We start from the raw sequence: 27414 nt of genomic DNA, 5'->3' as shown, positions 1-27414 counted from the left end.
TCTAATCGTCAGGCTTGTCCAGAAATTTACGTGTTCTGAAATACTTCATAACTCAGAGTTTTGGGTTATGAAACCAGATTCTAGTCCAAACCTGAAAAAAAAAATAAAAATTGTTGGTATGGGACGGCCCGTCCTGCTCGGCCTTGAAGGACCGGGCGGCCGGGGCGGGCGCTGAGCGCGACACGCGCACGGCCGGCAGGGGGCGCTGTGCCCGCGGTGTTGCCGCCAGGGGGCGCTCCGCGGGCGGCGCGGCAGGGGCGGGGCCGGCGGGCGGGTCTCGGTGTGACGCGCACGCGGAAGCGGCGGCAGCGGCGGCCGGCCCCGGGCGGGGCTGATGCCGGGCGAGGAGAGGTGATGAATATTCATGTGGAGCGCCCGCGGGGGCGGGGCTGGCCCGGCCGCTCCGGATCGGCGGGCGCCGATGGCGGGGGCCCGCGGCAGCGCGGGGGGCGCCGGGGCCGGCGGGCGGTGAGGACGGACGGGCCGGGCCGGGCCGGGGCGTGGCGGGGGGGAGCTGGGCTGGGACCCCGAGCTCACTGCCGGACCCCGCGTCTCCCTCCGTTGCAGGGCTGGCTCCCGGCTGGACGGGCTGTTCCTGCGGCGGTTCCTGCGGCTCCTGGCCGTGCTCTTTCCCGGCTGGCCCGCCCCGAGCGCCCTCATGTTCCTGACGCTGCTCGGTGTCGCCCTGCTGGGTGAGCCCGGGTGGTGGGGACGGGGGGCTGCGCCCCACGTCTGCTCCCTGCGGTCCCCCGCTTTGCCTTGTCACCGCAGTCCATCAATGCCTTCCCCTGCTTGCCTTTCTCCTCCAGAGCAACTGGTTATTTACCAGGTCGGCGTCATCCCCAGCCAGTACTATGAGGTCCTAGGGAACAAGGACTTCTCCGGGTTCAAAACATTGACTGCCGTTGCCGTGACTCTGATCATTGTGAACTCCACGGTAAGACCAGAGCTTCACGTGTCTCGGGAGAGGAAGGGAAAGCTGCCCATAGGTCCTAGCATGATCCTGGTCACAAAGGGTTAAAGTCTGCCCATGCTCTGGACCACTAGTACAAACTGCTAGTTTTTATTTCATTTTGAAAAAAATGCTTGTTCTCACTTACTTCTCCCCATCCATCTCTTTGCCCTTGTTCCAGCTAAAAAGTTTCGACCAGTTTATCTGCAACATGATGTATGTGAACTGGAGGAAATCCCTCACTGAATACCTCCACAGCTGCTACTTCCAAGGCCAGGTCTACTACAGCCTGCACGTGCTGCGTGAGGACATCGATAACCCGTAGGCTGCCAGCAGCTTCTTTCACTGTCTTGCTTGGCTTCTCCTGGGCTGCTGCACACCTTTTCCTGACTTCTCTTTGTCTTTGGGTAGGGGCTTGAGCCCTAGAAGGTTTTACCATCTAGGCACAAATCTAGGTACCCTATTCTACCCCACTGGGAACTTCTGTGACTGTTGGACGTGATGGTTTTAGGGACAGGATGTTTCAGTTGCAAGGAAAGTGGATGTCCATTGGGACAGGGATCTAGTGCTGCTATAAAACACCCTGTCTGCAAACTCAGTCTTGACACTGTGATGTTGAAAAGAGCCTGGCTGGACTCAGCAGTGCCTCTTCTTTCCTTCATGCAGCTGGTGCATTAGGACAGTCCCTGTTCTGTTTGAACTTCGAACACCAGAATCTGTAGCTGAGCATAGTTCAACTGTATTTTAGTGGTTTGATAACCCATGGGAGCCACATCCAGGAAGGGCTTTGTTTTGCTCTGGATCAGGGTTGCATTTCCCTTTCCTGTTCCTAGGAAGGAAGTGTCAGTGGTGACCTGAAATATAAGAGGAGGAGCATTCAATCTCTCCTTGTGGATTCCAGCCCCCACCCCCAAGAGGTTTCACTCCAGTTTGCTTTGTGCACTGTCCTGCTTACTGCAGAGCTCTTGATCTACCTGAGCTGTGCAGCAAAGGTCGAATTCCCTTTCTCACAGCTGTGTGTGGACCTTGGCCTTCCAGCCTGTCCTTGCACACAGGGCATTGCTGTCATAGTTGCTTACTGTGGAAAGCTAAAAATCCTATGTTAGACATCATGTGAGAGGTCACAGAATAAAAATACTCTTAGTTGGAGTGGACCCACATGGATCATTGAGTCCAACTCTTTATGTGAATAGCCCACACAGGGATTGATCCCGTGGCATTATTAGCACCATGCTTTAGTCAGCTGAGCTAATCTCATTCTTCCCCCTCCAGAATTTAAAATTATTATTAAATATTAGCTGAAAAACTAGAAATCAAGGGTGAATGTTTTCCAAATAATGTGCTGTTATACCATTGTTTTGAGATTCCAAGCTCTCCTCCACTGGAGTGGTCACCTCTGATCTGCATTGGTGCCATTTCCCATGTTGATGGTAAGAGAGGATTTGCCCAGGGTCCTGGGCAAAAATTGTTGTCTTGCAAGGACTGCTAACTCTTGCTAATAGTGGAAATTTCAAAGCAGCTTCTGCACTTCTGCTGCCTGTCCTTGCTTCTTCATTGCCGAGCAGGGTGGTTTGTGTGACTGCTGCAAGAAAACATGCTAGGTATCTAAGGGGAAGCAGAAAACAAGGAGAGGTCTCAGCTTGGGTAAAACAGCTCTACATATTTGGCAGTAGGTCATCATTATCAAGCTGATGCACTTCCAGGTTGCTGTTGGGTTTACTCCTGCTGTCATTAAATGTTCATTTCTGATAGTGTTTTGCAGTGGCATGGAGTTGCAAGGAGAGGTTAAAATGCCATATCTGTCACCAGGGCATGCAGCACTTCCCAGGCAGTGCAGCACATTGAATCCAGAAGCTCCTGCATGCCTGTCTTTTTCTTTGGGGGTGCAAGGGGAAGCGGAGGATAGCAGCCCCTCACCACACGATTATTCTTCTCAGGTTTATTTTTAACTAGGGAACATGTTCACATTGTGCACTGCAATGTAGGAGACAACTGGGTCAATCTGCTTGCAGCAAAAGAAACAGCTCTTCTGGCCTTTGCAGACCAAATGTGTGGGATTACTGTGGAGTATGTCTCATTACACCTTGCTTCTGCTCCAACATTCAATCTTACTGTTTAATGTGGTTTTAGTGCCACTGCAGAAATTCTCTTCATCTTGCAATTCCTTGATGAGAATTTTTTCCCTTCACCAGGTACTTAAAGAACAAACTAGAGCAACAGAGATCTCCCATTATGCAGTGCAAACCAAACTGAGTGTTAAATGCACAGTCATCCATTTCGAAGGAATGAAAAGTGGATTCTGAGTGGCATACAAACACTTGCAGAACCTAGCAGAGCATTTGCTTTGAGTTGATGCTTTAATGTGTTTCTTGTGTTTTCATTACATGTTACTTAATAGCTCATAAAAAGCAACATCCTCCTATGAGACTATAGCACAATTTAAGTTATAATTTTGTGGGAATATTACAGTCTGAGGAAAAGGAAAAATTATGACTGTAAGGTCAGTCAGGGTGAGAGCTGCCCCAGAATTAAATCCATTGCTGTTCCAGAACTGCAAAAGTGTTAAAAGATCAATGTCCTTGTGGTTGTATCTGTACTGAGACTAACCAGGAATACATCCTTGCTCTTCATTCTGAACTTCAGCCTTAAGTTATGGCCTTTCCACTGGAGCTTAGTACGGCAGGCTGAAGCTCTCATCCATTTGCCCTGGACAGAGACCAGAGCACAAGTGTTGAACAATTGTTGAACAATTGTTGTTGAAAGTGGAACAAGGAATAAATACAAGGAACAGGGTGAAAGCAATGGCAAGAGTTGTTCTTCCTGGGTGCTGTGAAAGCCCTTGGGTGGGTCCTGCTGGGCCATGAAAATGGTTTTCTCTGGGGGAGCTGCAGGTCCTTCCCAGGCTAGGTTCACCTGCAGCAATGAAATAGCCAGGTTTGTGCCCTGCTAGGCATTGAGTACTGGCTCTTGCTTCTGGGCTGTAATGGTGTCAATGGCTCTTTGTGTTGAGCAGGGACCAGCGCATCAGCCAGGATGTGGAGAGGTTCTGCAGGCAGCTCAGCTCCATGGCCAGCAAACTTGTCATCTCACCCTTCACACTGGCCTACTACACATACCAGTGCTTTCACAGGTAAGGATGTATCCTGATCCTCCTTGCACACCTCTTTTCTGTGTTCTTTCTTTGGAGCCTGCCACGTTACAACTCCCCAGAGGGATATTTGTACACATGGGTGAGTGGTCTCTGCCAAAAGAACTCTGCCTTGGGGATGCTGGGATGTGCAGTCTTGGCCCCCAGACTTCTGTGAAAGCCAAGAGAGGTGACAGCTGAGGGCTCTGATTGCTTGAGCCTAATGGTGCAGGAGTGTCCTTTTGCTTGGATTATTAGCTGACTTCTCTTTCTCCTCTGCAGCACAGGCTGGCTAGGCCCAGTGAGCATCTTTGGGTATTTTGTCATTGGGACGATGATTAACAAAGTGTTGATGAGCCCAATTGTGTCTAAACTTGTGCAGCAGGAAAAACTGGAGGGAGATTTCAGGTGAGTCCCAGCAGAGCTGTGTTTTCACTGTCCAGGGCAGTTGGCTGCAGTGGTTTTGTATTGGAGATGCTGGACTAGGAGCAAACTAAGCCCAAGGGCTAAGAAGACGTGCACAGAGAGCAGGGTATCAAACAAATGCACCACTGAGCTGGCCCTGAATGATGGCATCTCCTGTTAAGCCTTGGTCTCTGGTGCCTTTCTGAGCCTGTTGAGTATTTCTGTCAAGAGATGCCTCAGATCACTGGTCTAACATGGAAGATAAGTTTCCTCTAGGAATGGTTTTGGCTACATAATTCACTGAGCATTTGTGCATAGTTATGATGTTTTTTTTTGGTTGTACAGGTTCAAGCACATGCAGATTCGTGTCAATGCAGAACCAGCTGCTTTCTACAGGTTAGTAGTGTTAATTTCTTTGTAACCTCAGAAGGATTGTCCTAGTTCAGAGCATCCTTTTTGTGTTCACATATCCCAGAGGAGCCCAAGTTCTGTTGCTGCAGCTTTCTGTCCCTTCTACTGCAGCATCATACAGCCCTGACACTCTGTTCTTTGCATTCTGTGCATCATCTGCAGAAATAATCCACAGCAACTGGAGACAACTATCTTTCCTTTGCCTCCCTTCTAACATCCTCAGAGCCAGATACAGATTTGGTGCTGGCTTAGAGACCATTACTGATGTTTTGCCAGGTCCTTACCTGGAAGATTGCTCAAAGTCTTATTGCATCTGGTTCCGCTGAGGACTTGTTGCATGTTCCTTCCAGACCCATCCTGCTGCTGCTTGCCTGCATGTCCTCTGTGGGTGTGCTAGCTGCCACCTGCCCACCTTAGTTCTGCTTTGCTCCTCTTGGTCAGTCTGTGCCCTGACCCTCCGCATGCTGTACTGAATTTGTCAATGCCATTCACCCCAGAGCTGAGCACACAATCAGGAGCCTGGCAGCACCACCCCCATTTAGTGATGCCCTGTAGCTGTTGAGCTGCTGCTTGGTTCACCAGGACAAGGCATGAATTTGGTGTAGCTTGTGTTGGGGTGGCAGGAGATTGTTGCTTCTCTCTGTCACGAGTCTGCCTTTGCCCTGTATGTTGCGAAATTGCACTTCCAGGAATTGTAGCACGTGTTCTCTCTCCAGTCGTCCTTGCCCATGATCCGTATTTGTCTCCTTCATGCCTGAGCAGGCATTTCAAGTGTTGTGGTGCTGTCCCCACAGTGGTTTAATTCAAAATCACTGATTTCATAATACCTTATATTGATAGGCATGAGACTGATTTAAGTCACCAAAATCAATCTTGGTTTGCACTGGCAAGTCTGAGTTATTTCTTTGTGCTCTGATTGATTCTTACTGGTTGATGATCATTTTTTGTAGTGGAAAAGATACTGTAATTACATGCCCTTATTTAAGATGCAGTACTTTCCCTCTCAATTTTGATTTTTTTTTATTCTATTACTAAGTAGAAAATAGAAAGTGGATTATTATACCAGAAAACAGAATGTCTTGGTTCAGTACACTGTTTTAGCAGAAAAGCTTCATTTTGTGTGAAATGAGAATGTAGCTGAGTTGCACACAACCAGGCATTTTCATGGTATGCATCATAATTGAAAATTAAGGAGTTTTTTTAAAAGTTGCATTCCTAGAATCCTGCAAGAGGAGGATCATGTGGTGAATGGCTGGTTTTGACACTCAACTTCTCTAGCTTGCGCTCTTGTCCTCTTAAGACTGCCTAAAAAAGGAAGAAACAGAAGCAGGGCACTGCCACATTTTTACTTTTTTTGTGACTAAGCCTTTGGCAAGCTTGTTTTAAAAGTGAAGTGAATGGGAGGAAAAGAGGAAACCAATACAGCAATCTCTCCTCATCTGCAACAGAATTATAGCTCTAGAACAAAGGTTTCTGTTTCCTTTCTCACCTCTAACTCCTTGTGTCCAAGCCTTTCTCCTTTCCTAATACATAGATTGCAGCTCAGTAGTTACCTGAGATGTGTTATAAGGCAGTAAGGCCAAACTGAATTCTAACCAGGTGCATTTTTGAGAAAGAAACTGTATTTTTCTATGAACTGAGAATCTTTGGAAATGAGACCTCAAAAATCTTATTTTGGATTTTTTGTGCTGCTTCTGGCCTTATCTTCTTGGGCCCTAGTGACTCTCCTCTTGCATAGACCATGGTGGGAGCGTGGTTTGTGTAGTGGGCACAAACCTTTGTTGCATGTCAGGGGCAATAGGTGCCGTGGCAGGTGGGAGTCTGAAGTGAGATGTGGAGCTCTCTGCATTTTGCCACCTGAGGGCAGCCCAGGCCTTGCAAAGCAGCAGAAGGAGCTGTCACAGTTGCTTGAAGGTGAAGGTGTAGGAGAGGTCTTGCTCCTGGCTCAGCCTGGCCACTGGAGCATCACCACTAACTTGTGTGGTGGGTGACCTGATGGGATTAGCCCTGGGAAGGAGGGAGTCGTGGAGCTGGGGTACCCGTACCAGGGGTTGCACTGCTCGGGACTTGCCTTAGTCCCATTCCTATGGAGTGGGAAATGGCAAGAGGTGGGCTGAGGCTGCTGGCCATGCAGGCCATGTGGGCTGATTATCACCCCCTGGATGCTCCTCTGCCCTCTCCTTTCTGAGTCCAGCTGTGTAGCAGTGCCATCGCTCTTTTCCAACCAGGCTGTATTTGGGAACTGTGTTTGACCTTGGGTGTACATTGCTTCAGGCTGGAGCCTCGCTGGCAGTGTCTGGCCTGGCTTTACTTCCTCCTGCTGCAACAGCAGCAGCCATGGGCTCTGGGAGAGATTTGTAGGATGGCTTGCTTCAGCCAGACTTCCTTGATGAGACCTTTCAGGAAGGCAGTCCTCGTTGTTCAGTTCATGGTCAATAAAGACCATGAACTTATTAGACTTATTAGTTGGAGAAAAGGTGCCAGGCTTGTTCAAAGCTTCAGTTTTAAAGCCCATGCTCCTAGGATATCTGTGGCATGTTGCAATTTTATTTTTCCAGGGCTGGGCGAGTGGAGCACATGCGCACAGACCGGAGGCTGCAGAGCCTGCTGAAGACCCAGAGGGAGCTGATAGGCAAGGAGCTGTGGCTATACAGTGAGTGGGCAGACTGGGGTGAAGTGGGGTGTGTGGTAACTCCGTTGTGGTGGCCCACACGCTGGGGAGCTCTACTGGCAGAGCAGTTGGGTGGGTGCTGTGTTTTCTTCTGCCTCTTGCTGGTACATGTGAAAGCCTGTGGGTGAATAGAGGGTGCCTCCTGAAGTGCAGATAAATGGGAATCCTGTTGTGTAAAAGCTTCATAAAGAGGCAAAGTTGTGGAGGCCCCAAAATCTGGCTTTCTATGGGGCAGGTGTTCAAAGGCCAAGAAAAGAAGGAAGGGTTTGAGCTTTGGGGACTGTATATGTGGTTGGGGGCTCCCTGTAGAGCCTGTCGTTTAAGCATAGTTGTCCCCTGAAAATATCCCTTCTCCCTTTTTCACTGGTTCTGTCTTTAAATGACCCCTGTAAAGACAGTTCTTCCCAATCTCAGCAGCACAGTGAGTAGTGTATGGGAGGGAGAATCCTGAACAGAAGTGTCTGTGGGAATTTGGGATCTTAAGTCTTTCTGCCTGTTATGCACACCCAAAACACCCTTCATAGAAAACTATCTCACCCCAGAGCTTCCTTTTTGCCCTCCCCTCCATTCACTGTGAGTCAGTCAGGCCCCTAAAGCATAGCAACAAGCAGGCAAAGTGGCTTTTGCTCCAGAGTAGTCCCTGAGCTGTGTGTCTGGATGATGATTCTCTGCTCAGGGGCCTGCCCCTAAGTGCTCTTTGCTTGGCAAATGGATTTTCACCCATTTAGCACAAGCACAAAGCTTGGGCTATCCTGCAAAATGGGTTTTTCTGCTCAGGTTCATCATAAAGGGCCAAAGCAAGACTCTTCCTCAGGGTCAGCACTTGAGCTTTGCTGGGACAGAGGTTTCTAACTCACTGTCTTCTTTTCAATGTGCTTGTGCCCAGTTGGGATCAACACCTTTGATTATCTGGGCAGCATCCTGAGCTACGTGGTCATTGCCATTCCCATCTTTTCTGGGGTCTACGGCGACCTGAGTCCAACAGAGCTCAGTGCCCTTGTCAGCAAGGTGAGCTAAGGGTAATCTCTCTGACCCCATTGTGGAGGGTGAGCAGGCACTGAGGATGGAGGTTTCATGTGGGGCTGGTGCCCTGGGGCTAGATAACCTGCAGCATTTGATCTTCAGGTTAGACTGTCCCAACTCACAGTGTCATGGAAATGGGAGCTTGTAGCCAGCTGGTATGTGATTAACTTGGGGGTGAGAACTGTCAAGGACACATTTACGTAAGTGTTTCCTAGCTAAGACTTCTGTGTCTAAAAAGAACCAGGAGGTCAGAAAGTCTCTGGTTTTCAGCACTGCAGGTGGGGATGGTGTCTGTGCAGTGCAGTGGGTCTGGGTTATGCCTGGGCTACTACCTATGGTGAACCTGGCCACCAGAGACTGAGCTGGTTTGCATTCACCTTCCTGACCTGACTTGTGATAGAGAATGCAGAGCTAAAAATAGCTAAGTGGGCACTGCAGGCTGAGACACCCTGCTCTGAGCCATATACAGTGCTGAGGCAGGGTTGGTGGCATGATCTGTGTGACTTGGGCAAACATGCTGGGCCCTAGGCAGGCCTTCAGGCACTTTGCAAACACCATCCCTGGGTGACAGGACATGTGTCTACCTGGCAAAAACTGCTGTACTGATCAGGGAAGCCAGCTTCTTTCAAATTGGTCATCTTCACTCCCACCACCCTGGGTGACTTCACCACTCCTCATTTATCTTGCTGAGACAGCTGATGTAGCCAAATGTGTGGACTCCTTGGCTGCCTCCTTGCAGTCATAGAATAAGGGTCTGGGCCCCAGCTCAGCACGGACTCTTACTCTGGCATGATTTTTCCCCAGAATGCCTTTGTTTCCATCTACCTCATTGGCTGCTTCAGCCAGCTCATAGATCTCTCCAGCACTGTGACTGATGTAGCTGGCTACACACACAGGTGAGCTTATCTGTGGGCACGTGCCTGGAGAAAGGGTAGTGCAGGACAAGACCCTGCCCAGGTCTGTGCTAAAAAAAAAAAAAACAAAAGCAGTTGCTCATGTGCAAACATGGGCAAGTTTGGGTATTGTGAGGAGGCTGCTGGAATTGTCCCATGCAACCTCTTGTGTGTCTAGGATTGGTGAACTGCAGGAGACCTTGCTGAGCCTTGGCAGAAAAACAAATGGTAACTACTCAGAAGCCAAAGCCAGCTGGGATTTGGACAGGTGAGTCGCCTCAGCAACTGGCTGGCTTGCAGCTTATGTGCCAGAGTGTGGGGTTGCCATGGGATGGAGGTAGCCCTTGGTGTCACAGTCTGTTGCATGCATTTGGTTGGAGCAAGCAGTGCTCACTGTCAATTGTCATTCCCAGGGTGTGTGGGGCAGGGCTACTGTCACAGAGGCACAGGATGTCTAAGGCGCCTGAGCTTTGCCAATCTCAGCATGGTCATTTACCTCTGGATCTCTCATTCTTTGTCTTGGTGGTGGCCCAGCAGCCCTTCTGGGGAGGACCCAATGCCAAGGGACACAGCTTTTCTTCTGGAACGAGTGACACTCTCAGTACCATCCTCTGGCAAGCTGCTCATCAAGGACTTGAGCCTCAGGATCTCACAAGGAAACAGTGTGATGATTGTGGGAAACACTGGTACAGGGAAGACATCTCTCCTGAGGGTCCTTGGAGGACTCTGGGAGAGCACACGGGGTAAGGACTGCTACTTGCCTCAGCCTTCTCTTTCTCAACCAAGGCTACCCTTGGTTTGCAAGGTGACAGTGTGCAGTGCCACCATGTGATGGTGAATGTGTCACTGGTACACTGATTTGAGCCACCCATCTCTGTCACAGTCTTTAGCTCTCATTGCTTTGCTCTGTGTTGCAAACACACTTTAGTGGGGACTTGTTGGCTACTTCATGGGACAGGACCACACGGGGCAGTGGGGAGTTGCTGCCTGGTACTGCAGGTGTGATGAGTGTCTCTGTGCAGGGAGCATCAGGATGCTGAGCTGCTTTGGCCCCCGAGGAGTGGTGTTCCTACCGCAGCGGCCCTTCTTCACTGATGGAAGCCTGCGTGAGCAGGTGGGCCCGGGGTCTGTCTTTGCTCTGGCCTCAGCTCTGCTCCCAGCTGTGGTCATGCCCTGCAAACCCCTGGGGTGCACACAGGCCTGCAGGAGGGAGGATGCCTGTGGCTGCTCCTTCCCTTGTGCCTGTGTTCATGCTATTGCATCTCTGGTGGACAGTGTCCAGCTCCCTCTGACATGGTTTCTTTTGCTCTGTTAAACAGGTGATCTATCCCCTGAAGGAGATCTATCCACTTTCAGGTTTGTGGAAATCCATTAGAGCAATTAACCAATGCTGTGGTATTGCCTCACTGTCCTGTACCCAGTGCAGCTTCTCCCCTGCTGTAACCCATCAGGAACACTCATCCATTTTTCTTTTGTTGCTGTGGTGTTCCCTAGCAGATTAGTGTGTGTTAAGGTCAATTCTCTGTCCCCCTCCTTTTGTGAAGGAGCATACTCACTTCATAAGAACTTGCTGTCACAGTACAATGAGGACAAGCTGGCCATGCTCTTCCTGCTATGCTAGACATGATATATGTTGCTGTTGGGATAAATCTGATTTGTTTGGTACAGCCTGACTTTCAGCAAGTCATGTTTGCCTTCATCTCATTTTTCATCCACCTCAATCTTTTACTGTTCCACTTTTCCAAAATAATGTCCCAGGTCAGAATTTACAGATCCTTTCTCTCTCCTGCCCTTGCAAAGCAAGACCACATGTGATCTGCTGTAGCTTGGAGATGTCCAGCAGTGTAACCTGCTGCTTTCAAACATTTGGGAGTCACAATCTTGCTGCGGGTAACTACAGCATCAGCTACTGTTGTGGCTCTCTAGCAGCTTCAGAGAGGACCATGGCAGATGCACAGCCCTTCTACTCAGTTTCCATAGATGCTGACTGTACTAGTTCAAGTGTATGTTCTGTTGCACAGCTGACCCAGCCTGAGGTATTTCTCTTCCCACATGGGGTCTTTTTCTGGCTCTTACTTGAAGCCCATTCCCATAACTCCACCACTTGTAGTGTGTAGTCTCAGCTCTAAGAGAGTAACTGTTGGGCAGGGCCTTGGCAGTTGAAGCATGGTTAACATTTTTAAGGAAGGTCCGTCTTCGGGGCTATCTCTGCCAAGGCTCAGGATCTGGTATAACTAAGTGGTCAGGTCAACTACACTGAGCCTCAGGAGATATTCCAGTTCTTCCCTCATGCCCCACCAACTCCTTCATGCAGCAGTGGCCTCAGCACACACTGCCTCTCCTTATGCTGTATGGTTTTCTCCCTAGGGTCTGCAGATGATGAGAGGATTGTGCGATTCCTGGAGCTGGTTGGGCTGGTGAGTCACTGGCAGCCCTGCTGCCTTCTTCCCTGGTGCCACCAGTGAGGGAAGAAGGGATGATTTTTTGTGGCAACACAGCATGATTGTGTGCTGAACTTATCTGGGGACATTGTCTGTAGCTGGGACACAACTGTCTGTGGGGCAGAAAGAGGAGGAGAGAGATGGTACAACTTCAGCTCAAGTGGGGAAAGGGTGACTGGCAAAAAGAGGGTAGTTGTGCTCAGGGCCATAGGCTGACAGGGCTGGGGACTGTGTTCACAAATCTGCTGTGCTCTCTGTAGACTGATTTGCTGGAAAGGGCTGGAGGACTGGATGAACAGGTGGACTGGAACTGGTAAGGGAGCTCACTCACTATCTGTGTATATTTGGGTGATTTCTGAGTGGGGAACACTTCTAAGCAGATGAACATTGCTGCTAGATTTATCTGTGTCCATCTGTGTTCTGTGAGATGTGGACACTATACAGGAGGAAAGCCTTCATGCCCCAAGCATCTATGCCAATAATCACCAGCTGTGGTGTTCTGCAGGCAGCTGACTGAGTAGAGGGGTGCAGCATGGAGGGGGGCACAAGAAGGGACACACAGGGACAGTTGTTTGCTGGTCTCCAGTATCAGAAGCAGTAAGATTTTCAGCAAATGAGCTCTGTTTCTTGAGGAAGGTGTTGAATCTCGACCCTGCTGCAGGTATGACATCCTGTCCCCAGGGGAGATGCAGAGGCTCTCATTTGCACGGCTCTTCTACCTCCAACCAAAATATGCAGGTGAGTGACTGACTACAAAATAGGGGAGAAAAAAAGACAAGGCCTTTGGTGTTTAGAGAAGCTGGTACAGAGACAGCTCATGAAATCCCTTTTGTGCTAGGAACATGCTTTATCTTGGCCATTGTTTTAGCTGCAATAGCACACAGAGGATTCATCTATGAAATGTGAAAACATTTCATTATTTGTGTGGAGGTATGAGCAAGGCTGTAAGGGAGGTTAATCAATAGGCTGTATGTAAGACATATTCTTCTTAGGGAACTGGTGATTAATGTTCATGGTCCATCTCCAATGGCACCAGAAGAACTTTGTCAGCCTGCTCACCAGCTGCTTTGTAAAGTGCATGTGTTGGGGAGTGTGGCAGCAGCTGTCATATCTGAAGCTCATGAACATCCGTACAGTTGTGGGGGCAATATGGAAGGTTTAGTCCTGATGTGGCAAGACAGGAAGCAGTGGAAGAAACAGTCCTGAGAGACCAGGACTCTCAGAGAAACATCTGTGAATAGCTAATGGAGCCGATTCCTTAGACTCTGCTGGGGGCTTGAGCTGTTGGAGGACTCGCCATGAGGGGCAGGTTGGATGTGGGTGAACAGAGCCAGTTTTAATTAAAATTAAATTAAATTTTCAGTAGCAGGTAGCTACATGTAAGTACCTCTTTTTCCCCTGAAGCCCGTGAGGAAACACACCTCAGTGATGTCTGGGCAGGAGGAACCTGTGGATTGCAAACTAAAAGCTGTAGAGATGATTTGAATTTATTTGCTTCAGGTCTGTAGTATTTACCCTTAATAGTCAGGAAGGTGCCACAGGCCATCCTACATGCTCCATGTGGAGTCTGTGCTGGAAGAGTACACTGACTGTTGTTCAGCCTGGCGCTCTGGCACACAGTCTGCTTGGAGAAGGTCATATCTTGACTTTTGCATGATAGGGATGAGGCAGTGGCTAGCAACTGTTGAGGGAGACCAGTGAGGTGAATGGTGTGGTTTGGATGGATTCAAGTATTTGAGGGGAAGCACAGTTTTCCGTGATGCCTGCTGTGCCAGAGGAATACCAGAGTCCTTAGGTTTCTCCTCACTTGCCTTCTGCAGATGCTCTTGGGGAAGGAACTCCAGTTAGTATGTGAAATGTTCTTTGGAGTTGCTCTTGCCTGCAGGAGATGTCTGGTTGGGAGGGGATTTGTGGGGCTTATGACTTTTCTTTTAGTGTTAGATGAAGCCACCAGTGCCTTGACAGAAGAGGTGGAGCATGAACTGTACCGAATGTGCCTTCAGCTGGGCATGACACTGATCAGTGTGGGACACAGACCCAGCCTGGAAAAGGTGAGACAGGGAGGCAGCACTCCATTCCTCCCTCGTGGTGGAAAGGTAGAGCAGGTCTCTGGTGAGCAGAGGGGAGTGACTAAGGCTGGAGGATCTCACTGTGGGTGGATATCCCTCAATGTTGTGCTATTGAATTGCAGTTCCACAGCTGGATTTTGAAACTTCACGGGGAGGGAAGATGGGAGCTCACTCGATGTGAGAAGATGAGGCGGCTCCCCTCTGAGGAAGAACACTGAAAAACACGCCCTTGTCTGGCCAGCCACAGAACCTGCACATATGTGGAAGAGCTCTCAATAGCAGACATGGAGCTGCCAAGCCAGCAGCTGTGTCAAACAGTGCAAGACCAGTTCTGGATTTTGCTGATAGACACAGAGTATGTCTGAACTCATGGTGTGGAGTTCTGCCAAGAGTAGACAACTATGCCATCCTTCTCCCAGCCTCCTTCTGCCTCCCTGGCTCTCACGGGAGAAAGGAGCTGAGCTGCTGGGCCTCCCTGAGAGAAGATGCTGCCTCCTGGGCCTTGTAGAAACAGTAGCCAGAGAACCCTCCACTTTGTGGAGGCTTCATTGGTGTAAGGCTAGAATGCAGCCTCCTTTGCTGCCCTCCGTGCCTTGCTAGGAGCTCTGCAGAACAGATTTATGTACCTTGTGGCTCTGTTGAGAATTGTGTTTTCCAGCAGGAGACAAGGGGAGGAGAATGGTAGCACAAAGAATGGGCATGTCTCTGCTCTTCTTACAACACATGGCTACAAGTAGAAGGAACATTTTTGTATTAAAATCTGGGGCCAGTTTTCAAACTGTTTTTATGGAGAAGAGTCAACTATTTGTTAACCGGACTGTTGTGTGTTTTCTTTCTGGGGTTTGCTTTGGAGGAGATGCTTGTATGTTGGCAATGGTCCTGGACAAGACTATTCCTAAAGAGCAGAGCAGAGGTAGAAGTAGTATCCTTCTCCAGGACTGGATATTCTGCCTGCCGCTACCTCTGCAGCTACTGCAAGGCACAAGGAACCTCGAGGACTTTCTGCCCTCTGCTTTCATGGAATGAGATAGCTTGTCTCCTCCTACTCTTCTGCCTATGATGAGTCATGTTCTCTATCTACATGGGTGTATGGAGACAGGTTTTGAAGGTCTCTTGCATTGTGGAGAGGTCACTCTAAGACTGCAGTGGAGGTGTGATCTGACAACTTACTGGCCACCACTTGCTTAGTGGCTTTTCTGGATGTTTCCCTGGTTTTGCAGTAAAGGAGGAGGAGGTGGCTGCTGGCAGAGCCAAGCTAGTGGCCCTTCTGTCGCTCCACAAGGTGCTTGTGTCCCTCTATGATGTGCTGCACAGCCTCATGGTCGTCCAGGGTGGTTAGGTCCCCAAGCTCATTGGCTTTGTTCTCCACAATTTTCCGTAGCACCCGACGCATAATCTTGCCCGAGCGTGTCTTGGGCAGCCGGTGTGTGACCTGTGATGGAGAGGAACAGAATCAAGGCTGAAGGAAAGGGCTTGGCCAATCTGCCAGTGTGGCTGTAGGAGCAGTTTGCTTGTGTTACCTGAACATAATCTGGAGCTGCATACTTAGCAATCTTCTTTGAGATGAGCTCCTGTAGCTCAGTAGCAACAGTCTCCTGTGTGTAGCCACTGTCCTTCTTCAGCACAACAAACACGTAGGCTCCTGGCAGAAAGACCACCAGGTTACTGAGCACAGTGCATACCGTGCCCCTGAGACCCTGCCTGGACCTACTGCCATGAGAGTCCCTCTCTGCTGGCAGCCTCAGGAGATGCTCTGTAGCCAGAACTGTACATGCTTTTGGCCACACGGAAGCACTGCTGCTGCCACCTTATGCAAAGCCTAGCTGGTCTTGTGGTGCAGGTTGTGATGGCTGTGCTGAGATCCCTGCTAACATGCTGTATTGTGTGACACAGCATTGCTACCAGTGCCACTTCCCACTGCAGTGCCATAGCCCTGGGGGATGTTCTGGGGCAGGAAAGAAAGCATCTTACCTTCTCCCTTGATCTCATGTGGGTAGCCAATGACAGCAGACTCTGACACTGCCACATGGTGAGTCTGGAAGAGAACAGGGCAGGAGTTTGACTCAGTGCTTTTGGCAGGCTGGCTGCCACCTGGAGCTGCCCTGACCTGACTTGGCTGTTCCAGCCCACGACAATGCAGGGAGATAAGGAAGGGCCTTAGATGGCTTCTGTCTTTTTTCCTTCCTACCTCAGTAGGTCTGCAAGCACTGGTCTTCTCCTGCCCCTGACTGCTTTAGTTTGGATGGCTTTACTTCCCACCCACATCTCTTACCACAATATCCTCCATCTCTGCAGTGCCCAGCCGGTGTCCACTGATGCTAATGACGTCATCCAGCCGTCCTGTTAGCTGGTAGTAGCCCTCTCTGGTACGATACACACCATCCCCAGTGAAGAAAAATCCTGCAGTAGCCAGAACCATGCCATAGTCACTTGTTGCAGGGAGCATGTGAGCTGCCCAGCAGCCTTAATGGGCTTTTTTCAGCATGCTGGCACATTTCCCCTCCTCCTGTCTGTTGGCTTCAGGGCCCATATACTCTGTTTCTTCCTCAACTGCTCATGGGTAAATGTTCCTTCCTTCCTTGTTAGTCTTCTGCATCTGTTGGTACCTGCTCTATCATCAGGCTTCTGCCCTCATTCTGCAGTATCCTGGCTAATGCTGTGCCTCTCTCATAACCATGTGCTGGGAGCACTTTGCTCCAGTGCAGCTGCCTGTGGTATTGCTGCTTCTCTTTGCATTACATCAAGACACACACAGTCTTGGGCTTGCTCAGTGCCTCTGGGTGAGTCAGAGGCTGACAGGGTTTGCAGGAGATGCAGCAAGAGGTCTGTGCTTAAGGTGACTGGGGGCAGAAGGACAAATCCACTGCCTTAAAACAATGTGTGATCCTGTTGGGAAGGTTGGTGAGGGGCAGTCCTGTGATATCAGAGCTGGGGAGATGAAAGGCACTGTGGAGGGTCTCTGGAAGAATAAAGGAGCAGTACCAGCTGTCCCGAATCCTGCCTCCACACAGAAAGCCAGCAAGCAGACCCAACCATACCCAACCAAACGTGTGCAAGTGTCCTTACCTGGACAACGAGTCAGGTATGTTTCCAGAAATCTCCTGTGGTCATTGTAAATGGTTCGTGCCATACCAGGCCAGGCTTGTGAGATGCAAAGAGCTCCAGAGACATCATTTTCCCGAAGGACATTTCCCTGTAAAATAGTTACCTTTTAGTAACCGTGGCTGAAGGGTACTTGGCATGTTTAGCTACTGCCTGTTTAACAACCCTGTGAGGAGGGTCCTGTGTGCCGCACTTCAGCAGGACAGGCTGTCTCTCCTAGCGTATGTCTGCAACAAACTGCCTCCCATGGTGGGATGCAAGGCCTCCCCAGTCCCTGCCCAGCCCTGTCCTTCCTGGAAAGATGTGCCAGGGAGCCCAAACACAGCCTCTCTTGTCAGGACAGTGCAAGGTAGACAACAACTCAACTTCTGCACTAGCTGGAAGAACAGCTTCCCTGTTTGTCCCTTTCCAGTAAGGAAGGTTGCTGTCTAGCAGAGACGAGCAGGAAAGACACGCTTACAGATTTCCACTCCCATTGGCAAGTACACATTGCAGGTACCTGGTGGAAAGGGGGTTGAGCTAGCACCTGGACTGCATGTTATAAATGTACCTTTTCATCCAAGAGGCAGGGGCTGATCCCAAAAAATGGTCTCATAGCCATGCTTGGAAGGATTTCAGCTCCAGGATTAGAAGGACGGGGTGAGATACAGATGCCTCCTGTTTCTGAAGGAAAAGAAACAGTAATGCTCATCCAAGTCGGGGACAAGAGGAATGCCAAGTAGCACTGCTTGGCCAACAGCCTTTGTCATGTCCCTTACTACACGCTGCACAGGCTGGGGCTGGCTTTGCCAGAAGGATGATTGTGTTCATTTAGTTCGGCAAGGATCTGTTCAGATCAAATCCCTGTGTTTATCTGGGTTAGCTTTAAAGATCATTTTTCACTTTTATGTTTGGGTGCTCATGGGCCCTTACAGCCTTGCTCATACAAGACTTCAAGCAACAACCACTATCACTTGGCCAGCAAAGCAGCAGTTAAAGCAGCAAAGCACCACAAAGCAGCGAAGTCACTCCTAAAGCCTGGAAGCTGGAACAAGGAATCATATGCATCTCACCAGTTTGCCACCAAGTGTCTACTACTGGGCATCGTGTCTCGCCGACCACATGGAAGTACCATTCCCACGCCTCCTTGTTGATGGGTTCTCCCACTGCAATGGGAAAGACAAGGGGGCAGAGCTGAAATAGTGCAGTCTCCTGACTCTGGGGTCTCACTGCTGCTACTTTTGGCATTTGTGGGAAGAGGCACAATGTGATGTCCAAGGATTTGCTGCCCCAGCCCAGGTTGCTGCACTTACCTGAGCCGAGCAGTTTAAGAGAAGAGCGGTCATACTTCTTCACCCATTCATCGCCGTATCTCAGGAGCAGGCGGATGGCAGTGGGTGCCCCATAGAACTGGTTAATTCTTAGCCTCTCTACTGTTTCCCAGTAGCGGCCTGGAATGTAAACAGGGCCGGTAAGCATCCACACAGGTCCTCCCAGCCCAACACCAAGGCAGAGAAAGAAGAGGTGAGAGCAAAGACTCTCCAGCAGTGCCTGGATGCTCAGCCAAGTTAATCACATGGTGAGAAGGAGCAGCAGCCCCTTTTTCTTCACATAACCTAGCTCTGCTACTGTTCCTTCTGCAGGGAGGGAGAGGGATTAACAGCTCCACCCCTGGAGAAGCAGCAGTGGCTTCCTAAGCAAAGGAAAAGACTATTCCTTTTGCAGCTCTCTACTGGGCACAGAGCATGGGCTGCTGCTGAGGCAACACAGCCTTTGCTGCTCATGTCCTGGCATCAAGCCACCAGCTCCCTGCCTGCTGTGGATCTCAGGGTGCTGTGGAATGACCCCACTCCCATTGTGGAATGCTCCCACTCCCAGTGAGTCACCTCACTCACCAGGGTTAGGATAGATAGGAGTGCTCTCAAAAAGGACAGTGGTACCACCATTGCAGAGGGGGCCGTAGACCACATAGGTGTGTCCTGTGATCCAGCCAATGTCTGCCACACAGCCAAAGATGTCCCTGTCCTGGTAGTCGAACACGTACTGAACAAGAAAAGAGAGACAGTGAGGGGTTTCACCTGGGCCTGCACTCCTGGCAAGGGGCACAACAGGGAGCAGTATACTCTCTGTCAGCCCTAATGTTACTGTGTTCGTCTGTCCCCTGCAGGGACACCTTCTTCCTGCAAAGTTTTTTGAAAAGAAATCAGAAAAAAATTAAAATTAATTAAATAAAATTGAAGTTAACCCAAAACTGTGAAGATGCAGGAGACAGACGCTTTAAAAAAAACCTCACAGCCAATTTTGCTCTTTTTCAATGGAGAGAGATACAGCCTTTACTTCCTTTTGCTGGCACCTAGACAAGGTTGATCCAAGTATCCTGTAGCATCTAAACAGAACCTTCTGGGTAAGAAAGGTGCCTCTGTATTTATGTGACATGGAAAGGAGTTGTAGGCAAGGGCAAAGTGGTAGAGGACTCCATGAGCAGAGCCTGTAGGCACTGCTGGACTGCAGATGGACAGTAAACACTCAAAACCCCCTGAGCTCAGCAAGGAGCCCAGCACAGGAACAGTGAGCAGCAAGCAGAGGGACCATGTGATGCCTTGGCCCAGAGCAACCCCAGCCTGCCCACAAGAGTTGGAATCTCTCCATCTCAGCTGGGTGAGTGCAGTGCTGTGCCTGCAGGCAGAAGGCAAAACAAGCTCTTCTTCACACTTCCCCATTTATTCCTCATGAGACCCTTTGCTGCAAGGCTGAAACATGAAGGAACGATGACTGTGCAGGGTGGAGCTGAGTGCTGTCATAGTGGCAGCAACACAAGCAGCTTCTTCATTTCATTTACTCAGTGCCAGGAAAGCTTCCTAGGGGCCACTCTCCCACTAGCCTATCACTTCTTGCTGTCTCCTCTGATTTCTGTGTTTTCAGACCTGCTCATTTCTTCCTGCAGCTCCCTGCAGACTTTCATCTGGGGACTCCGGGGCCTCAAGTGTTCTGAGCTCAGAGTAGTATGTATTTGGGAAATCCTGCTATGGAGCACTACCTGTAGCTTGATGTGGTCTGCTGGGGCTTGGAGGGCTTCCCAGAGACTTTGCACTAGATAAAGATGAGCTTGTAATGCAACAAGGAGCATGTGTCTTCCCTTCACTGCCTATGATGCTGGCTCATGAGCACTTTGTGGCTGGGATCCATTACCTTGTGTGTGAGAGCAGCAAACAGCAAGTAACCAGCTTGGGTATGAACCAAGCCCTTGGGTTTGCCAGTACTGCCTGATGTGTAGAGAAGAAACAACATGTCTTCACTGTCCATGACAGCAGGCTCACAGCATGCATCCTCCTTCATCATCTCCTGCAGGGAAGAGCACAGTAGTTCTCTCAGGGTCTCACAGCCTCCCCTGTGTTGTGCCTACACCTGCTGTGCACCTCTCTCCTGAGTCTCCCTCCCCTCTGAGCACCTGTGCCACTATGCTCCCCACAAACATCCTCCAGAAGAAATGCATGGCAGGGAACACAACTTCACCGATTCAGAAGTTCTGCTCCATGCTGGCAGCCTTGCCACCCTGTGTACTACAGATAACAGGCACATGCCAGGTTGCCAGCAGACCCATGTGTGGCAGTGTAGTGGCAGGCCAAAGTTGGAGTCACAGAGTAGCAGCCCATGTCTCGTGCGTTTCTAGGCCCCTGTCCACCCTGCTATGTGCTCTGGCTTGCACTGCCTGCCCTTGACAGTACAGGGCTGGTAGTGTAGGAAGACATAGCAGTTGCCCATCCTAATGGCTACTGGGACTGTCATGAACACGTGTGCAGCTCTGACTGCCACTGCTGCTGTGGGACAATGTCCCCAAATTCTCTCAATGCCAGCAAAATTGCCATGGCCAGGCAAGATCCTCTCTCCATTCAGTGTCCCTGCACCAAGAGCAAACACTTTGCTCAGGAGAAGTGGCAAAATCGCTAGGCAGCCTCTCACCTCCTCCAGGGGCACATCTAAAGCTGTCATGGGAACCTTGTTGGTGGTTCTCATGGAAACCAGTACCCGTTTCACTCCAGGGCACTGCTTCACAGCCTGGTCCACTGTCTTCTTTAGCTCAACAATCTTGCCACCTCTTAGCCCCTGGTTCACTGTAATCACTGTTTCTGACCGGGCTGCAGAAGACAGAAGAGCCACATAAGCAACTCTGCCCCTCTCTACTAGTCACAGAGCAGTTTGGCTCTACCATGACCTTTCATCTCTCTCTCTATCTCCCAGCTCTTAGGACGCGTATCTTTCATTTAGCAAAAACAGCAGCTTTGCATCTTGGTTTCCCATTCATTTCTGCCTGTGTTGCATTGCCTTACAGGAGACATTGTATCCCAGTCCTTCATTCTCATGGATGAAAGAGAAAACCTCTTCATCCCATGGGCTGGAAGATATTTAGAGGGCTCATGCTATTCATTGGGTTGCTAGTACCTGCTCCATGACTACACATTATTTCACAGATAGCCTCAGAGAGCCCACGGAGACTCACTCAGAAAACCTTTGCCATCCACACAACCCTGAGCCCACTTGAGCTGCTGAACCAGCAAGCTGAGCAGGATCCCCCAAGGGAAATAGGTTGCTGTTACCCAGTGCCTCTTACCGTCCTGGATCCTGCCAGCGAGAGAGTCTGCACTGAAGCCAGCAAACACCACAGTGTGCACGGCCCCGATGCGGGCACAGGCCAGCATGCTGGCCACTGCCAGAGGGCATGGGGGCATGTAGATTGTCACCCTGTCACCCCGCTTCACCCCTTGCCTTTTCAAGGTATTTCCCAGGCGGCACGTCAGCTCCAGCAGTTCCCTGCCCAAAGAAGCAATGACACAGTTAGAGACTTTCTTGCAGATCTTACCTGCATGCATAAAGATGGAGGGCCTCAGAGTCACAAGGACAAAGCTTATATCCCTACATACCCTAGCCCTCCTCACTCTGGAAGACCATGGGAGAGCTGTAAAAATCAGTGGGAAGGAAAGAAGACAGTCTCTAACATGGACTGCTATTTATGGAGAAGACATAAATTAGAATGATTTCTGTACAACAGCAGCCACTGGCAATTCCTCTGGCTCAGAAAACCCACAACACCTCGGCTGACCTGTACAACCAGTGTGACACACTGCCCTGGACAGTTGGAGGCTACGTGTGAGAAGTTAGATATCTTTCCCCAAAACAGGGTCCTGTGCTTTGCTAAAGCTGAGGTCAAGCCAGAACAACAGCTGTAGCAAAGCAGTGAGCAGAAAGATGCCTCTCCCAAGAAGCATCCCTCCCAGAAACCACAGCTTGCGAGTCAGTGAGTCATTTCATGGAAGGGCTCTCCATGCGTGTAGATTGGCAGGGGTGGCTGGTCATATTTGTCATGTGAGGCCTGAAGTCAGAGAGGACAGAGAGACTTGTTTGGTGTACAGAGGGATTTAAGTGAATTCTGTGGCAGTGACTCAAGAGAGTAGGCCATTTAAGCTGAAAGGTGGGAGGCCTAGACCAACCTAGCAGAGCTGGACAGGCAGCCCTCACAGAGAGCCAAATCCAGCAGCACTGCTGACATGTGGATGAGCGTGGGATTTCTCAACACATTTACAGCTGTGAATTTGCCTTTCTTGCAGACCACTTACCCAGAAGTTTAGAGAACAGGAACCTGGGTGGGAAGGCACATGTGTGACTTTCCTGTGTGTCATACCTAGCATTGCAGTTCTGCCCCAAGGGGCTTATATCTGCCTCCCCAGCTGGGCAGGGACTCCTCAGAGCCCAGAAGTTGTAATCAGGGGATAGGCTGAAGTTTCAGATTAGCACAAGCAAGCCAACAGCTACCATACTCTGGATCTGTGTGAAGGGATGCTGCATTCTCTTGCATGACAGATATTAGCAGATCAGCCCTGTGCAGAGTTCATGCATGTTACAATATGTCTCTCATATGTTGGAAGGTAATTACTGACCTGTATGTCACCCGTACCTCCTCTCCAGGTTCATCCTTCTCCCAGATTAAGGCCACTTTGTCTGGGGCTACATGGACGTGACGGTCCAGACAATTCACTGGAAAGGAAAACCCAGTATCATTGACAGAGAAACCCTCAGAACCTCTTACCTCTCATCAAGCCAGCACTGGCAGTCCCATTTTAGATCTGTGTGTGTCTTCTCAGGATTAGCCTTGGGCAATCTTTGTGGACACCAACCAGGAGATCACAAGCACCATCCCAAGCCTGTTACACTCCTCACCACTCCAATACCTGCCAATCCCCACTATCAGCTTCCTCCCTAACTGCAACCTCACACACTCCAGAGCAGAAAACGCCTTAAGTCCCTTTGGAGGTCACATCCCCAGTGCTCTCAGAGCGCTGGCAAACATTAACTAAGCTGTCACTCCACCCAGCACTGCCTTGCAGCTGCCTCCAGGGTGAACTAGGGCAGTTTTTTAGTGGTAGTGCTCCTAAATAACAAATGTAGGACAAAGGGAAGCTCTGCAGTAGAAGGCTGCAGAGTGTATTTATCCAAGATGGAAAAGAGCCAGAGTGCACAGCCCCTGGCTTTCCAGGGACATCGTAAGCTGAGGCTTTGGCTGGAGTTCTTTCATGTGAAGTTCCTCGCACTGCTGGCAGCTGCAGTTTCCTCAGAAGCCTTGTTCCACTCTCTGTTTTCGTTAAACCTGCTAAAGTCATGGGATGATGCAGCAGCCCCAGACTGCATACCAACTTTTTTCTCCTGACATTTGTAGTTTTCCAGGAGAAAAAGAAATGCATATAAAAGGAGAAAGAGTAAGATGTCAAAACCCAAAGGCAAATAACTCTTGCTCTTTTTCCCAAATAGATTACATAAGATCTGATTTTCTTAGAAGTCAGTCTCGTATTTTGAAGTCGGGGACCAACAGCACTGTGAGCAGGACACAGTGTCACTAGCCCCAGTGTCTTCCCCTGATAGACCCCCTAAGGCAATAGCCCCAGTCCACAGAAGAGCTTCCCACTACAGTGGTGGTAGTATGGCTCATTTCTCCTGTATTTTGCTTTCTACAGATACACCTTGCTTTCACTGAGCAGGAATGACCTAGAGCAACCTGTCTGCTGAATGCACAGGGTTCAGTGTTAGTGCCTATGGTGCTGCAGGACAGAGCTACTGCACTGCTGTGGGATCCACAGGGGCTGAGGGAGAGCAACCCAGCTACCAGCACACACCAATCCAGCTGCAACCTTTTCAATGAAACCCAGCTGCTTCCTTAGTGCCAGCCACAACCTTACACTACAGCCACTGCAGGACCAACTGGACCTTCCTTACCTGTCACATTTAGCTGCCCACCCAGGAACCAGGAGATTCTGCCATAGCACAAGTTGCAGTCCTGGACAGAGTGGAAGGGGGTGATCCAGGTGAGCCGGCTCCTTCCTAGTACTCCCCAGAAGATGTCACTCTTCTCCACTGACACCTTATATAAATCTTGGTGGTCCTTGGGTCTGCAGAAGGCGACGGCTTCAGGCATGTAGGCAGTGAGAGGCTTGTGGCTCCAGGATCTGGCAGCCACCAGCCCAGAGGGGCATCTGGGAGCCTGAGAAAGAGCTTTGAAGCAGCAGGTCTTGGCCAGCAGCCTGGCCATCACTGCAAGGTACCTGCCTCTCACTGAGAAGATGGATGTCTGCAGCCCTTACAGCTGCTTGGGACACCTGGCCCAGGAAAGACTCCAACCCCTGTGTTAGGTGGGGCTCTGTTGTCCTGAGCTGACTGGATATAAAACAGTTCTCTCACACAGGGAGCCCGGGCACCCCTTCTGCCCTGCCTTGTTCTTCTCCTCCTCTCCTCCAGAGGACTATGGGAAAAAAGAAATTCAATCACTGTAAGGGAGGGGAAAGGGGTAGGCTGTAGAAATATTTGACTGAAAATAACCTTCATGCTAATCTGAGTCCTGACAGCAGTTCTTGAACAGGAGCCAGGTTAGACGTGTGCCTGGGCTCTCCTCAGGGGCCAAGGTGCCTGGGCCAGGCTCCAACAGCCTGCTCCTTCTCTCCGAGGGCTGCAGTGCATCCCAGACCCCTCTGTTTCATCCCCACTCACCTCCCTCACACCTCTGTCTATTCATCACCATCCCCTCCCTTGCTGCAGCACCTCCACTGCATCCCCCAATCCTCTAGTGGCCACAAAGGCATCTCGGGGCAGGTCCCTGTAAATCTTAGGAGCACCCCCATGTTAGTCATGAGTGGTGGACTATCCCTTCCCAGAATTAATGCCCATTTCCAGCAGAGCATTGAGCTGTGGTGGGCCAGGGAAAGTTTTTCTCACGTGGCTGTCAGCTGCAGGAGGGGAATATTGCATCCCATTCCACCTTACTGCTGGGAGGCAGTCAGAGCTCTCTGCTTCCTCCCAAGCACTACAGACTGGCTGCACCACCAGCTGAGCTGGGAGCACTCAATGAGGCCTTGGTGGGGCAGCTGGGGGTGGTTTGGCATGGAGCACTGCAGCCCATCTCCTCACCCTGAGACCTCCCACCACCCACTGCAGCAGAGCTCAGCTGCCTCCCTGCCTCCAAACAAGGCTTTTTTGCTGCCTTCCTTTCCTACAGGCCCTATATATGTAGCTTTTTTTTTAAGGTAGAATTTGGAGGATTCCTTATTGTCATTGAGCAAATTCCCTTCTCTTCCTAGGGGGCACAAGAGAAAAAGGCTCTCCCTGCAAGCAGGGTTGTTCCAGCTAGGTGCACCTAAGGAATCAACAGTGGAGATGACAGGTTAGTAGATCTCTTTGCTTTTCAAAGTGCAACACCACTCCCAATCTATGGAGCTGATACATCTGGTGAACAGGCTGGACACCAGTGTGGGATACAGGCACTATTTCCCATCAGGCGCACTCATCCCAGAGCACTCCTGTGTTGTGTCACGGCCGCCCCGAGCTTGGTGGGAACCTGCAAGGGCGCTGTCCCCCTGGGGAGCACAGTCCTTTGGGCTTACAGCCCCTCCACAAACTCAGGCCCGATCAGCCTCATTGTTCCACAAGTCTCTTATTTCCTATGCACACCTCAGCATTCTTCCACCAGCCCATTCGCAGATGCTTAGCAGGGCAGGTAGCTCCTTACCTGGTGTCGTGGTTTAACGAAGTCTGGTTTTCAGTTGGGGGACGCCGGCTGCAGGCTCCCTGAGGGGGCCCGGCGGAGCCAATCAGCGGGCTAGTTTCAGGAGCCAATCAGCGGGCTAGTTTTGAAGATTGACACCCAGCTAAACCACTTTAAAAGGTTGAGCAGGCCTTTGTGGAAAAGCACATTTAAAAACGAACAAAACCCGGGAAAAGCTTTCTTGGCTTCCGGCCTTTGAGCAGGTAACTGGCTGGGCCGCGCTGGGCTCTGCTGCGGCGCTGGCCCCTTCCTGGAAACCCGCCAGGCCCATCCCAGCGGAGCCTGCCCGTCCTGTTTTGCTGGTGGCACTGCTGGGCCATGCCAACAGAGGCCATCCCAAATCCGAGAGCAGCCACACGGCAGGACCAGCGCCGGGCTTGGTCCCCAGGCCAGCAGCGGCTGGGCCAGGAGCGGCCCCGCCGTCCTGGAGCGGGAGCGGCCGCGTGGCCGGGACTGCGCAGCCGAAATGGGCGCGGCCGGACAGCGGCTGCGGCTGTCTCAGCATGGCTCAAAATGAGCTTTGCTTATTTAGCCACTTTTAGCTAGCCACGCTGCAGACACATGGACAAAAGCGGCGGCAGCAGCTTTTCTTGTTTTCGGCGCTCCTCATGAAGAAAAGCACTAAGTGGAGCCGGCGGCTGGCACGGCTCGCACGGTGTCGGCAGGGAGCGCATGGCCAGCGGCAAGAGGCATGGCGAGTGATTTCCCTGATTCAGAGTCTGCATGAGACCAACCTTTCAGTGCAGAACTCTGTAGAAACTGTTTCAATTGATAAAGCTTGAGAACAAATGTTCATATGAACACACCAGTTCTCTCCCAGATCAGGAAAAGGAAAGGGTGAAGACACATAGAGATGACAACATGGGACACTGAGGAGTCTTCCCACTACAGAAGGACTCAGATCCCAGATGGGAGGGGATTGAGGAGATGCCGTAGTCTCGGGCTGAAATTCTTTTGTAAGGCTGTAGTGAAGACATATTTGATATATCAGATTTTGTTTTTTCCCTATAATTCATGGGGATGGATTGGGGGATGTAGCGTTCTAACCACAGCCATGAACAGAGGCACTGGTGTTGTAGCTGTGATCCAATGAGGATCTTGAACAGAGAGAGATGAGAAACCTTGCCCCAGGAAAAGAAAAAAGAAAACCTCTTCCCAGAGATGGATGAAAATAACTTTGGCTTTTATGCTGGAACAGCTCATCCTTAAAATAGTACCACATAAGCTGACATGACCCATGAACACAGCTGTAGGAAGGC

General features: G+C 50.4%; 2 protein-coding genes across 4 annotated transcripts; one reads left to right on the top strand and one right to left on the bottom strand.

The window, feature by feature from the left end:
* Positions 1-389: 389 nt before the first annotated feature.
* Positions 390-14809, top strand: ABCD4 (ATP binding cassette subfamily D member 4). 2 transcript variants are annotated; one of them, XM_056493201.1, is made up of 19 exons: positions 390-468; positions 568-692; positions 810-937; positions 1134-1273; positions 3966-4082; positions 4362-4487; positions 4830-4880; positions 7454-7548; positions 8453-8574; positions 9394-9485; positions 9661-9750; positions 10020-10225; positions 10505-10596; positions 10802-10838; positions 11850-11899; positions 12184-12236; positions 12585-12661; positions 13859-13974; positions 14115-14809. In XM_056493201.1, exons 1-19 carry the CDS (start codon positions 422-424, stop codon positions 14208-14210), a joined length of 1860 nt encoding a protein of 619 aa, XP_056349176.1. In that variant the 5' UTR covers positions 390-421; the 3' UTR covers positions 14211-14809. The 2 variants fall into 2 exon arrangements, with proteins under 2 accessions (XP_056349176.1, XP_056349175.1); XM_056493200.1 differs by having other exon boundaries at positions 10017-10225.
* Positions 14663-26155, bottom strand: LOC130254038 (acetyl-coenzyme A synthetase 2-like, mitochondrial). 2 transcript variants are annotated; one of them, XM_056493198.1, is made up of 15 exons: positions 26120-26155; positions 24337-24859; positions 23007-23103; positions 21683-21882; positions 21034-21209; positions 20263-20415; positions 18969-19116; positions 18387-18524; positions 18147-18239; positions 17645-17757; positions 17059-17185; positions 16265-16392; positions 15964-16027; positions 15513-15634; positions 14663-15424 (listed from the first exon to the last, which is right to left on the bottom strand). In XM_056493198.1, exons 2-15 carry the CDS (start codon positions 24647-24649, stop codon positions 15248-15250), a joined length of 2049 nt encoding a protein of 682 aa, XP_056349173.1. In that variant the 5' UTR covers positions 24650-24859; positions 26120-26155; the 3' UTR covers positions 14663-15247. The 2 variants fall into 2 exon arrangements, with proteins under 2 accessions (XP_056349173.1, XP_056349174.1); XM_056493199.1 differs by having other exon boundaries at positions 26062-26124.
* Positions 26156-27414: the final 1259 nt, after the last annotated feature.

This window comes from Oenanthe melanoleuca, chromosome 5, assembly GCF_029582105.1.
Source record: "Oenanthe melanoleuca isolate GR-GAL-2019-014 chromosome 5, OMel1.0, whole genome shotgun sequence".
Lineage (NCBI taxonomy): Eukaryota > Metazoa > Chordata > Aves > Passeriformes > Muscicapidae > Oenanthe > Oenanthe melanoleuca.
Note: the sequence above shows the minus strand (reverse complement) of the source record. Positions and strands in the feature narration are given on the sequence as shown.